The following is a 14,902-nucleotide window of genomic DNA, read 5'->3' on the forward strand; positions in this document are numbered from 1 at the left end:
ATTCGTTCCTCGGATTCCATTTTCCTCGCCGCAACCGAGACGCGCGCGGACAAGAGGAAAATGATCTCTTCGCTCCTCGCGAGGAAGCGCGCGCGAAGGAAAGAGCAATCGCGACGGAATTGAAAGCTGGAGAGCTGAAAGAGAGAGAGAGAGAGAGAGAGAGAGAGGCCGCGTAATGAACTTTTCGGCACTCGATCCCTCCCCTCCCCTCCCGCCCCTTTGCTCCTTCTTTCTCATTTTCTTTCGTTCGGTTTTCGGTTTGTTTTCAAGGGATTCCGGCAACTGGGTCGCTGCACAGTGAGCGGAGCGAGCAAGGGCAATAATTCTGAGAATTGTCTTCATTGGTTTCCACGATCTTCCGTGGATAAATTGCTCCGATGTAATTGTAAGTTACACACACTGTTCGAGGGTGTTCGAAGACGGTGAAGGGTCTTCTTCCAATGTTATTTCGACGTGGTCTCTTTTAATGTTCGATTTTATGGACAATTTGGCGGCGACCGATGTTGGCTGAGAGGCCCTAGGCGTCCCTTTCGCGTCCTACCACCTCTAGAGGACTCTCGTTGGTAAGGGCCATCCAGCGGGAATAAGGGCCCCGCCTTTGGGATATCGAAAGGTTTCTTTTTTCTCCTCTTTCACTTGCGTTGAGAGGCCTCGCTCAGTCCTATTCGAAAAAAAAAGTGATACTGGTTTAAAAAAGGCGTTCGAACGCTTTCGTGAGCCACCGTACGTCCGAATTTATACAAAAACATCCCTGATTTATGTGCAGAACTTGTCGACGAACCGTCACCGCGAGAATCGGCTTCGGGAGGGGTTGGAACGATTTTAACGAGGTGCGAAAATCGCGTGGGGGTTGCTGATTGCCAGGGAAAGAGGGGAGGGGGGGGGGCGCGCGCGCGCGGGAAATGCAAATAGGTGGAAACGTCGGCGATTATTTAAATTCGCGAGGGTATCAGTAAACGCGCGTCGCTCGCATGAATAAATCAGCCTGGCCCTCGACGGAGCCGAGGATCGTTCGATAATTAATTACGCGCCGCGTGCCGCCGCCCGCGTCGACGCTCGACCGAGAAGAAATCTCTCCCGCCTCTTTCCTTTTTCTCTTTTCGTGTTAATTTCGGAACGAGCAACGACAATCGTAATTCCATTCTTCCTCGGGTAATGCGCGCGATTTTCCAGCGCGATCGTCGCGAACGCGCCCGGCGGAGCCGCTAATCGGTGCCCGCACGGAAACCAGTTCCCGAACGTATAATCGCGCTATCCGGATCGTCGTAATGCGTATTTTCCAGCGGGCAAAGCCGCATCGAAGCCGATACCAGCACGGCACTATGATTCGCGAGGCTTTCGGCGCGAGCGAACACGAACAGGAAATCCGGCGCAGATTTTCCCTATACCACCGTACCTACGCTATTGTCGGATTACGGAACGCGATCGCCGCTTTCGACAGCTGTCTGACTGCTGCTGACTGATTCTACTTCTGGAAATATGTGTAATAGTAAGCCCGTGTGTTTGAATCCTGAAACGGTACATTCTGTTTCCCTCAGAATGTGAAAATCTGTCTCATTAGATTCTCTCTATAAGATCGTTACTCATGAAGCGTTCTAATCAAGAAATACTAGTATTGCCTGCAGGTTTAACACTTTGATCGCCAAACTAGAAATCCGGCATAGATTTTCCCTATACCTTATCTACGCTATTGCGATCGCAATATGATCGCCGCTTTCGACAGCTGTCTGACTGATGTTGACTGATTCTACTTCTGGAAATATGTGTAATAGTAAGCCCGTGTGTTTGAATCCTGAAACGGTACATTCTGTTTCCCTCAGAATGTGAAAATCTGTCTCATTAGGTTCTCACTATAAGATCGTTACTCATGAAGCGTTCTAATCAAGAAATACTAGTATTGCCTGCAGGTTTAACACTTTGATCGCCAAACTAGAAATCCGCCATAGATTTTCCCTATACCTTACCTACGCTATTGCGATCGCAATATGATCGCCGCTTTCGACAGCTGTCTGACTGATGTTGACTGATTCTACTTCTGGAAATATGTGTAATAGTAAGCCCGTGTGTTTGAATCCTGAAACGGTACATTCTGTTTCCCTCAGAATGCGAGCATCTGTCTCATTAGATTCTCTCTATAAGATCGTTACTCATGAAGCGTTCTAATCAAGAAATACTAGTATTGCCTGCAGGTTTAACACTTTGATCGCCAAACTAGAAATCCGGCATAGATTTTCCCTATACCTTACCTACGCTATTGCGATCGCAATATGATCGCCGCTTTCGACAGCTGTCTGACTGATGTTGACTGATTCTACTTCTGGAAATATGTGTAATAGTAAGCTCGTGCTTTTGAATCCTGAAACGGTACATTCTGTTTCCCTCAGAATGTGAAAATCTGTCTCATTAGATTCTCACTATAAGATTGTTACTCATGAAGCGTTCTAATCAAGAAATACTACTGTTGCCTGCAGGTTTAACACTTTGATCGCCAAACTAGGAACACCCAAAATTCCATAAAATCGAAGTAAGTTATTTAATGAAATAAAAATTGAAAAAAATTTAATGTATGATACTGAGTAAACCTCCTACTTTCTTGCATGTTACAGATCCTAATCGAGTTTGGTACAATGAATATATCAACGTAAAAATTCGTTTTAAAACCGGCACAAATAATTCTGTCACCCACATATTGTGGGTGTTAACCCTTTCGTCCGTGAATATAGAAATTGAAATTTTAACCATTACAGTGTAACGGATACGTAAGTTGTACTAAAAATGATAGGTTTTCACCCACAGAGGAAAGGGATAGGGATAGGGGTGGGGATAGGTTTTTCCTATCATAGTAGGGGTAGTGGGTGAAATCTTGCTTTCTTGGCATTTCAGTAATTTTTGAATCAGGCTGGTACATATGTGTCGAAAATATGTGTGGTAAATATGTGTGTTCGGGACGAAAGGGTTAATGTACACGATGTCCCCAAAAATACCGGAGAACGAAAGAATGGTTCCTCGGGTCACTTGAAGTAACTTTTTCCTTTGCGAAAATGTTCTCCGCGGCTTCGTTAAAGAGTTATTAACGAAAAACGCGGACCAATCGGAGCGCGGCGTTGGCATTGGCCGAGCTTGGTCCGCTGGAGCCGCGCTCTGATTGGCCTGCGTTTTTCGTTGATAACTCTTCAACAAAGCCGCGGGGAACATTCTCGCAAAGGAAAAAGTTGTTTAGAATGATCTCGGGAATCGCCTGTTTCAATTGCAACATTTTCGGGACATATTACGATAGAAATTGAATTTTTTAGTGGTTAAGCATCGCGAGGCTTTTCCCCTCAACTGGTTAATGTAATTATAATACTATAGTAAGCTGATTACCATAGCGAGAGCGGATAATCATAATTTTTTCGGAGCGGGGGTTCGTTCGTTTGGTGTGTACGCACCATTAGGATTGATTCTTTGGTCCTTTATGCTAGTTATTCGAAGAACACGCGGTCGACCGCGCTGGATGTTCCGCTTGTTTTTCCGGCTGGAGAACCAAACGGTCATTGGACAGGGTGGGAAAATAGTGGGAGGAGAGAGAGGGGGGGGGGTCGATTGGCGTGATCTGCAGTGTCGAGGGTGCTCGAGGAACTTTGAGCGAGCGTTTCGCAAACGAAACCGTTGCGAATCGCGAGCCGGAGCTCGAGAGGGAGACGCGGAAAGAGGCTGGCAAAGAGCATAAATAAACGAGAGCTATGGCTGTATCGATCAGCCAGGATAAACCGCGACTCTCTCTTTCTCTCTCTCTCTCTCTCTCTCTCTCTCTCTTTCTGGGTGACCGAGTGGTTGCCAGCTTCGATGTCCGGCTGCTGTCCCGAAGGAACGCGCACCTTCACCGAGAACATCCTCTAGAAAATCCTCCATAGAATCCATAGAAAAATCCTCCAAGAAAATTTGTCTAGTTTTTCAACTCTCGAACCGCGTCGACAATCGAACTTCCTGGCTCCTGTCTGATCAGTATTGTCTTCGTCCACTGAGCCGCCGCAAGAGTTGGAAAGTGATTGTGCGAGAACGCCGTTTTATTCTAATCGTTCCAATATTTCGGCGTTAGAATTGGAGACGATTTGTCATTTTATATAACGGTACATTTTAATGCAGTTTTATTTGTAATTGCCATGAATGCATCAAAATCTGTAACGCAACGACCACTGGCAATAATACTGTATTCTCCATCGAAACAGTATGGAACACGGCATACATTTATTTTATTTATTTAGTTTCTGCAATTTATGAAAAAATTGGCTGAGTAAAATATAAAACAGATTAGAAGAGTCTAAGAATATGTTTTGAACGCATCGAAATGATTAAGAGGTGAATTTTTATTTAACTTCTGCTTCCCACAATGCGCAACATTTTTATTTTGCGCGAAGATCCGCAGTCCACTGATTATCGTTTATTGGTATTACTTTTATTTAGTCGCGCACGCTAACTGTGTTGTGCGAAAGACTCGAGCTTTCATCGTTTAATACTCGAGCAACCACTTTCCCGATTCAGTGTCGAGCATTCTGCACTCCATCTCTATCCGCAGTTTATCCTCTTATAAAGACACACTCTCGAGAGACAGATTTATTTCTTATAGAGACACCATGTTATCATCATTCTGTTCCATTACGTGTAATAAAGATACAATAGCCATCGCTTTATTAACGGCCGCCTATAAACGTATAAAATCCGCAGCATTGAGATAAAAGGCTCTATCGTCTTCGAGCGAGCTCTCCGTTCCATATACACCGTTCTATAAAAACTTAGTAGCCTGAGAAACTACTGTGCGATGGAGCGGCATTGTCCCTTCACAGAGATCATTCTTTCGTCCCTTTCATCATTCTCATTAGGATCATCGCGGAACGTGTTGGGAAACACTTGGGAAGCGCATGAAACGTTTGAAGAAAATCCTGTAAAGGCGACCGTGAGCTTTAATCCTTTCGGAAATAGATTCGAGATAACTCTTCACTGCTACCTTATCCCTTTTTAATTAGATTCTTCTTCGAGCTGCTCAGATTTGACCCTCGCCTCGCGACGGGAGGTTTAATAGATTGTGCAAAATTATAGATATAAAACAAGCTTGAGAAATAAAAAGCGAAAGCAATTAAATTGCACTAAATCTCTTTACTATTATTTTATACTTTTTCAATTTGATTCTTTTTCAAGCGATTTAGATTCGATCCGCTCGCTCGTCGATGGAAGTGGTTAGAAAGATTGTGCAAAATTATAGATATAAAACAAGCTTAAAAGATAAAAAGCGAAAGCAATTAAATTGCATTAAATCTCTTTACTATTATTTTATACTTTTTCAATTTGATTCTTTTCCATGCGGTTTAGATTTGACCCGCTCGCTCCTCGATGGAGGGGTTGGAAAGATTCTCTAAAATTATAGATATAAAACGAGCTTGAAAAATAAAAAGGAAAATCAATTAAACTGCATTAAATCTCTTTACTATTATTTTATCCTTTTTCAATTAGATTCTTTTCCAAGCGGTTTAGATTTGACCCTCGTTCTACGACGGAGGGGGTTAGAAAGATTGTGCAAATTTATAGATATAAAACAAGCTTAAAAGATAAAAAGCGAAAGCAATTAAATTGCATTAAATCTCTTTACTATTATTTTATCCTTTTTCAATTAGATTCTTTTCCATGCGGTTTAGATTTGTCCCGCTCGCTCCTCGATGGAGGGGTTGGAAAGATTCTGTAAAATTATAGATATAAAACGAGCTTGAAAAATAAAAAGGAAAATCAATTAAACTGCATTAAATCTCTTTACTATTATTTTATCCTTTTTCAATTAGATTCTTTTCCAAGCGGTTTAGATTCGACCCGCTCGATGGAGGGGGTTATAAAGATTGTGTAAAAGTGTGTAAAAGAAGCTTGAGAACGACATTACCAGGTAGACAGATAGACGATAGGTGTTTAAAGAGCCCCTGTAAAATAGGTTAATCTTCTCTCGTTTAAAAGGAAACAAATCGCAGCAAACAGGATCGTATCCCGAGCATTCTCTTCGATGTCGTCTCATTTTTTTTTTTTGTCCAAAGCGGCACCGAGGGTGTACGAAAATCGCCGAAAGAGTCGATCGTGTTAAAGGGACTCCAGATGCGTTTCGGGGAACGCCGGAGTTGGTTTTACGACGTGAGACTTGACGGGGACCGACCCAAATATGGGCCGGACTCGTTGCCCCGACGGCTCCGTCGCGTGGTGCGGTTTGCACGATGCTGCCACCTCGTCGGCCGACGTAACTATCGTTTCCCCGACGGGTCCGGGAGGCCTGTGTTCGCCTATGCGTCGACGGAAAGGCAGCCGCGTCGCACAGCTCCGACTTCCCCTTTTCGTTTTCGCGTGCCCGGCGAGTGTGAGAGTGATCGTTGGAACGGTTCCGTTGTGTCGCGAGCAGCCCGAGGATACCGAACGCACGAGAAAACCCTAACTGGCGTCTGGTTAGTTTCGCCGGAAACCGTTTGGTAAGTCACGCAACTTTGCGAGTCCTCGATCGCGAGGAAAACAAACCGCGAAAAATCTCCGCGAGTTCGAACGAACCGTAGGGAAAGAGGGGAACGATCGCGCCGACTTTCTCCCGTGGGACCAGTTCCGGTTCGGTTTCCTGTGGTTTTGCGATGGCTTCTCTCCTGTTTTTTCTCTCTCTCACTCTCTCTCTCTCTCTCACTCTCACTCTCTCTCTCTCTCTCTCTCTCTCTCTCTCTCTCACTCTCTCTCTCTCTCCCCCTCTCTCCTCGGCAGCGGGAGCAACGCTGTCAGCGAGCCACCAGCTGATTTCCTCCCACTGCCACCGCGACACGGAGTTAATTAGCGAGCGAACGGTGCTCACCGGGCAATAAATCGTCATTCCTGATGACACTAATACGCTCTGTTCTCTCTCACGAACGCTTCCGCGTGTAACACCTCGATCTACTGCGTGTAACCGGCGCGCGCGCGCGTGCACGCACCATCACCCGCAACGCAGACGGAACCACGCAGAAGGAAATGACTAATCAACGCGGACCTTCGTGTAGACCTGGCCGATATATTTCCTTGTGGACGCGTGAGAGACAACGAACATAATCGGCGGAGATTTACGCCGGACCGAGCTCTCGATCGAGCGGTGACGCGAGATCTTCGAGGATCCAGGCCCGATTCTTCGTGTCGACTGTTCTCTTTGGCTCGTCTCGATCATCAACACGCACCTCCGTTAATGATATCTTCATCTTCGCTTGAAAAAACTCAAACTTAATCTGAAGAAAATATTTATTAAGAAGTATGAGGTTGAATAACTTTCATTCGTGTTTTTAGTACTTTGTTATTCACTTAATTAACGCATCTGCTACAGATCACTCAGGTCTCCTTTTCGTTCGAAACATTTCTCATTATTTATAATTTCACTAAAACAATTTTGAACACCTCTTTGGTACAATTTATTTGTGAACAGTGATTCGATTGAACTAACTCAGCGTTTGTTTTAAACTCTTCGCGTATCCAAAATGGCGGAGGCCATCACAGAAAGAGGACAATACCACTTCAAGAATTTAAACCTGTCCCATAGTTAAATTTCGACATTTTCGCAAACTTTCTTCACAGAATATTAAAGAACGCTTGTAAACATTTGCATTTGTATCATTGGATAACAATAAATCGTATCTGTAGTTCCCGCAACTTTCATTCTTTCGTGTGACCAACTTCAGAACGTTTCATCTCATAAGTCGTACAATTCTTTCACGCTTCAAACATAAATTGTCAGTTATCGATGCATTAGTAATCGTTATCAAGTTGACGCTTTGTATGAAAGAACCTCAACTTCTCTTTTACAACTTCATTGAAATTATACAAATTTATTTACCAGACGCTTTTAATGATCGGTCGGTTTAGCGTTAATCCTTCGATATCACGCATTGTTGGACGATTCTATCTTGGATTATCGAGCGGTCCGTTTCGAAATTTCGAAAAGCCCGTTTATCACTGTGCCGCGTTGAAAACATGTTTGTCGTGTACGTCGAAAATATTTTTAACGAGGTGGAAAAAATTCGCGTAAACGTAGTCCTTTCCGGTCCTCTCAGAAAACTGACGGCACCCGTCGTCTCTGATAGCCTACCGGTGACTGGACCCTTTGTACGTTCAGGATGAAAGGGCCTTTGACGGAACGCACCTAAAAAAGAAGATCCAGGCCGGATACCATTAATCCTAGACAGGTATGTGTAACAGGTTCGACGGAGCAGCCGGCAGAGTCGTCGATTTCGTCGTGGATTCGTCGAAAGAGCCGGTTAATTGGTACGGAGCAAACGATGGAAGCTCGACAGGGGAAACGCGTCGAGGTGCACGCGGCCGAACAAAGCCCAACACCGTTTCCAATTAGTCGAATGCGAATCGATCGGGCGTCGAGCACGCCGAATCCCATCAGAGCGGCGTTTCAGATCGAGTCTCCGTTCCGCTCGGCACCGCTTCGCTCTGCTTCGCTCCGCTCCGGGCTTCGGGCCCGGGCCGAGCCCGGAGACCCGCCTCAAGAAGGTAACAATCGTTCCCGAGCGATCTGCGCCGCACAAAGGGCTCGTTTCCATCGGAACGAGCAGCCGCCGCCGCCGTCGTCGTCTCAGCGTCGTTCGTTTATCACGAGAAGAAGCATTAAACGGTGCTGCACACACACTCTCTCTCTCTCTCTCTCTCTCTCTCTCTCTCTCTCTCACTCGTTCTCTGTCTGTCGTTCCCTCTGCAGCGTTTTCTCTGTCGCTCTGCTAGACAGCAGGGAAAGCACGGGAGCCGCTTTCGCGCAACCAAAGGCACTCGATTGCGAACGAGTGCGTTTCGGTTACGCCTCCGACGACGGAAGCTGGAACACCGGGACCGGGACCGCTTTGTTTCCCCTCGCGGAAACGGAAACAATTACTTTTCGTGACCGAAGATCACGTTTCACCAGCGAAGACTTTCCACGGAAAAATCTTTCCACCGGTTTCCCTCTTCTCCGGCGAGATTGGTCCTTGCCCGCTTCGTGCAACGGAGAATTCAGAGTTCGGATAATCGAGGTCCCACGTAACCGTGGATTACACGCGGAAAAACGATCCAAACCGTATCGTGTTTGGTATCGTTTCAATCGGGAGAATGTCCGGAACATGTTGACAAAAGTCTTGTAAACATATCGTTAACATTGACCGAGGTGTTTTACCGAAACTGTGAAACCTGTGAAGGTCTCACCGAAAATAGCGTTACCATTGTGGTATTAACCCTCGAATGGCAAACCTTTTTCATGCATAATTGACGACGCTTTGGACGTGTGCACAGCTTCAATTATTGATGTTTGTAAATATATTTCTGATGGTACTTCTTGTAGAAACATTAGTCTCTATTTTTGTCTTGTCGTTAGTCTTTATCTTTTGCCAGAAATTGAGTGGATCGAGTGAATGGATGAGTGGATGATTTTAATAATCTGGGTCGAGACAGACCCGGGCATCGCCAGACCTGGGTACCTACAGCTTGCAGAAAACGTGGAGCCAACGAAGTTTATAAAAGTGTACAACATTTTCTAGAACCCATGAGTTGATTGAAAGTTGATATTGAGGAGGCACCACTAAAAATTACTATGTCATATATTAGTCCAGCATAATTCAAAACAGTTCCTACATTACTAAACGACTTCGTCGTGTGGTGCGAGTGTGTACGCTAAATTTTATTATATAGACCAAACGAGAAAGGTCAAAAATGAAAATATTCTAGATCAAATGAAAATGTCCGAATTCTGGCCACAAAATGGCTTCCAGGAAAAGGATTAAAAATGCAATGTAACCTCTTGTGAAATACGAGAAAAGATATAGTCAGGGAAAGCTTGCAGTACGCGTTACAATTATAAAGAGCGAGGTGCACAAAATTAATTGAATTTCGAAATTCAATTTCTTTAAAATTGCCCGGTCTTCGTAGATTCGCGATAAGGTAGAGTGACCACGTTACCGACAAAAATAGGCGAAAAATGGTTTCACGGGTCTCAACTTTTCGTCCTTATACGAGAATATTCTTCGCTGGGAAAGGGCTCGTTCGAAAGGGGAAAATTCAATCTATCGCGCGCTGACGAGATTATGCAAATATTTGGTAATATAAGAGATAGAATTAGGCCAAAAATTAACGATGTGCATGCCGTGGAATCCAAGCATTTTTATATCACTGGATGAGGTTTCTGGATGAAAATACAGCTACAAATTGAGCTATATTCTCTGCGAAATAAAGCGAAAAACTTGAAGCACGTTTCTGGTGTCAATAATAATGAGAATTCATGATATCGATAATACAGAGGAAAAAATGTGATTAGTTTAGTCACAGACTTAAGACCCGTCGGATCAAGACCAAGACGGATCTTAAGTCTGTGTCCGAAATTATGCCGCAGTTAACGCGAGTATTTCTGTTGGAAGTTAAACTGCGAACGTGTGGGTTGGCAGGCGAGGACACGATGCCAAGAAACCGAAGTTCCTTGACGAAACTGGAGGCCCTGATGGTGCTGTGCTTAACGTTGCTGGTCCAGCTGGACGTGTGCTGGTGTTCGCCGTCCCACAAGAGCAGACACCACGCGGACATGTCGCACGAGGACGCGAAGGATTTCAGAACGAGCGAGGAGCTGCCAAGACCGGCCGCCCTCAATTCGAACGACGATCCGCTGGTGGTTCAGACCAGGAAGGGCAAGGTCAGGGGTAAGACCATGACTGCCACCACGGGGAAGGAGGTCGACGCCTGGCTCGGGATCCCTTACGCGCAGAAACCTGTCGGTACGTTCCACCTACTCCGGGATGTACACTCTATATGTATCTGTACTCGGAAATAGACCGCGGCTGCTTATGCATTTATAACGTACTTCGCTTCACGAAGTACCTGCCGCAGACCCGTTCCTCTGCAATTTTGTGCATCCCTCTCAACACCTTAGGTGCACAAATTAATTCGTACTTCGTTTCGCCAATTACCCCCCGCAGCCCCATACCTTTTCAATTTTTCCATTCAACGTTCGGCACATTGGGGGTGCAAATTAATTCGTGCTTGGTTTCACGAAGTACCTGACGCAGCTTAATTGCTCTTCAAGTTTTGCAACCCCCTCGATATATTAGGTAATACAAGTCAATTCGTACTTCACTTTACCAAGCACCTGCTGCAGCCCCATTTCTCCTCAACTTTGATATTCCTCTCAACACCTTAGGTGCACAAATTAATTCGTACTTCATTGACGCAGCTTAATTGCTCTTCATGTTTTGCAACCCCCTCGATATATTAGGTAATACAAGTCAATTCGTACTTCACTTTACCAAGCACCTGCTGCAGCCCCATTTCTCCTCAATTTTGATATTCCTATCGACACCTTAGGCGCACAAATTAATTCGTACTTCATTTTACGAGCCACGTGCTGCAGCTGTATTCTTCTTCAATTTTTGCAACCCTTTCAGTACATCAATTATTCTTCAATTTTTGGATACCTTTCAGTATACTGTATCGAGTACACAAACTAATTCGTGGTGTTCACAACTAATCAGTAGACTGCGGATTTCATGCATCCGTGACAAAATTGAAAAGAAGAAATCCAAAACTGGGAAAACATGAATTTAAGAATGTTCCTGTACCCTTTTCCTCGCGTAAAAATGTTTGCGCTGAGAAATATAATTAGAAATCAAATAAAATAGAGAAATTATAATTAGACTGCGGATGTTTATGCAAAATAAAAATTTTCGATCTGAATTCCAACAAACTGGAGTGAAATAGAAATTCATTTTCTTTCTTAATACGTTGAACAGATGGCAAATAATATAACAGTATTCTTAAAATCTTCTAGTGTTTTTACCGTGTTTGAAATGACACCTACACCTTTTTGTCACAAATGCATAAAATCCGCAGTACTACTTACAATTGACGTAGACCATTTATATTTTGCATGAAGATCCACGGTCTACTAATCGGTCATAGCTAGACGGATCACATGCGAATGGCGGAGCGGAGCGTAGAAGTGTTTTCTATTTTATTTACGGTGTGGCTGATCGATTGTTTTATAAAAATACAAAAGACGGTTGAACGGTCGATCGAGGTTGCAAGTGGCGGCCATTGTTGCCGGCCATGTTAACCGACGCCGCCGATCAGCTGTATTGCCGAAACAATGTAGCACGGTATTATCGGCGCGCATTTGGTCCATTAACCCATTTGCATCGAGCGGTTGAACGCGCTACGAAGTCCCTACGTAATGGACGGCCAGTCTACGATCGTCTCGCACCACCATCCACCATTTTCCCTTCTTCGGAATCCCATTATACGCGAGTGTTCGCGAGTTTTGGCCTCTCACGACCGTCGGCGGGAAATTCGATCGAAATTTGCATTCCTATAGGGATCTGCTTTATCGATAAAAATAAAATCAAGATAGGTACAGTGAATTCTCCATATATGTCCAGGAGACCGAGAATTCTCCATATATGTCCCGAGCCGTGTTATGTTTACCGAGGCCTCTCGAGCTCAGCGACCCCTAGCGGGATAGCCCGCGGTAGTGGGGATAATTCCGCGACGTTTATCATCCAGGCGTTGGCGACGTATATGGAGAGATCAGTGTGACGAAATTGCTGCGAGATAGATTGAAATTGAAGGCGGAATCGAGGGTAGATAATTGTTCTGTTGAATTTTTTGAGAAATCCTGAAGGAGGAGGGGGAGGCAAAGAAGGAATTGTAGAGCAAGGAGAGGTAAAATGTCGGAGTAGACGATCGGGACGCGGTGTTTGGTTGCAGGTCTGCTCCGTTTCCGGCATCCACGGCCCGCGACGCGCTGGCAGGGCATCCTGAACGCGACGACGATGCCGAACAGCTGCGTGCAGATCCTGGACACGGTGTTCGGCGACTTCGCGGGCGCGACCATGTGGAATCCGAACACGCCGCGCAGCGAGGATTGCCTTTACGTGAACGTGGTCGCGCCGCATCCTAGGCCTACCAATGCCGCTGTTATGGTATGGATATTCGGTGGTGAGTTCCAGCTGACACCTGTTCCGTCCGATCACTAGACCGTTTTCGCAGGGTGGACCGTGCGCGGCGCCGGCAACTGTCAATTCCACCGAACACCTCAACAAAATTAATCTCTTCGTTAGTCCTATGCAATACATTATTTCAGACAGTGTTAGCAATTTCCCGATTCGTCATATTCCCGTATGCGCCTTCGGAGGTGCTTCTGTGAAAGATGATTTTCAGCATTCTTTCTGTCCTATTAGGTTGGCAAGAAAGTAATTTCGGTATTTTTAGGTGAAATAAAATCCAATCTTTTTTATCAAAGCAATGAATTTTAATCAGTGAAATATTTTCCATTTTGTTCTATGATCTTCTGCCATCTTTCCGGTAGCTTCATAATTCCGCGCTCATAAAACTTCTGATCCTTTTCGGTGAAAAACTGATCCAAGTGCGATTTCAGACCATCAGTGAAAGTTTTACCATTCAAAGAGTTTTGTAAACTTCGGAATAAATGATAATATGATGGTGCAATGTCAGGGCTATATGGTGGATGTGACATCACTTTCTAACCAAGCTCCAATAACTTTTCACATGTTACCAAAGATGTGTGTGGCCTAGCGTTATCATGGTGGAACACGATTCCTTTGCGATTTGCCAATTCTGGCCGTTTTTCTTTGATTGCTATGTCCAGTTTTGATAGTTGTCGATAATAAACATCTGAATTGATGGTTTGGTTCCTTGGGAGCAGCTCAAAATACACAATACCTTTGCAATCCCACCAATTTGACAACATGATCTTCTTTTGGTGCAATTCAGCTTTCGGTGTGGTTTGGGCTGATTCATCACGCTTCGACCATGATCGTTTTCGAGTTGTGTTATCGCAAACAACCCATTTCTCATCACCAGTGATGACTCGCTTCAGAAAAGGGTCGATTTCATTTCGTTTGAGATGCATATCGCATATGTTGATGCGTTGCGTGAAGTGAATTTCTTTCAATTCGCGTGGAACCGAAATATCGAGCTTCTTAACGATTCCGAGACTTTTTAAACGATATTCTATAGTTGTATGCGAGACATTTAACCTGTCTGCAATCTCTCGGACAGTTATATGACGATCCGATTCAATAATGGCTTTCATGTGGTCGTCATCAACTTTAGATGGTCGACCAGAACGTTGGTCGTCTTCAAGTGAGAAATTTCCAGAACGGAATTTTTTAAACCAATTCTGTCACGTGCGTTCTGTTAAGCAATCCACACCATAAACTTCACATATATCTTTGTAAGCCTCGGCAGCTTTTTTACCTCTACGGAAATAAAAAAGCAATATGTGCCTATAATATTCGTTTTTGCACTCCATGTTCAAATTGACACAGAACTAACAATTCTAATCAAAATTACGTGCAATTTGCTTCAAAAGTAACCTAAAAGATGCAGTTATGAAATGTCAGAAGGAAAACAAACGCAACGTTAACAGAAATCAATCAAACAAAACATAAAGCTATCTATTAGTGAAAACCGAAATTACTTTCTTGCCAACCTAATAGAATAGAGATCTTTAAGATGACTTTCAGATGGGGGGATGAAGCTTTGTCAATTCAGTTGGAAAGTGATTTGAAGCGAACAATACCCCGTAGACATACCCTTGAACTCGATAGTTATTGTTGATAAACAATTTTAGAAAATTTTTGTACCCTATAGCATTTCATATAAGTCACAACTTGAACATGTCTTGAACCTGTTGACATACAAGGTCCTGTTAAATGTGATCCCTGTGTCGTCGTACTCATAAAATATCGTTTAATATTACCAACTATATGTCCATTATGATCCCAGCAACACATCTGTTTTTTAATTCGAGTGAAATTAATTAGTAAGCGACCTTTGTTAACCTTCAAAAATTACGACTTGAAACGAACATACACACACCTTTCGTCAAATTGAATTTCATTCGGTTCGTGTG

General features: G+C 44.1%; 1 protein-coding gene across 3 annotated transcripts in view; it reads left to right on the forward strand.

Annotated features, from left to right (window-relative positions):
- The window catches only part of LOC143356786 (acetylcholinesterase), a 101,582-nt gene that overhangs the window by 57,472 nt on the left and 29,208 nt on the right, over positions 1–14,902 (forward strand). For 2 of the 3 annotated variants that reach the window (XM_076792758.1, XM_076792757.1), the window contains exons 2-3: positions 10,425–10,748; positions 12,733–12,963. In XM_076792758.1, the coding sequence (XP_076648873.1) occupies positions 10,436–10,748; positions 12,733–12,963 (544 nt within the window). In that variant the 5' untranslated portion in view covers positions 10,425–10,435. Of the gene's footprint in view, positions 1–6,281; positions 6,477–10,424; positions 10,749–12,732; positions 12,964–14,902 lie in introns of those variants that run through there. The other variant, XM_076792756.1, reaches the window with a different exon arrangement.

This window comes from Halictus rubicundus, chromosome 8 (assembly GCF_050948215.1).
Source record: "Halictus rubicundus isolate RS-2024b chromosome 8, iyHalRubi1_principal, whole genome shotgun sequence".
Taxonomy (NCBI): Eukaryota; Metazoa; Arthropoda; class Insecta; order Hymenoptera; family Halictidae; genus Halictus; species Halictus rubicundus.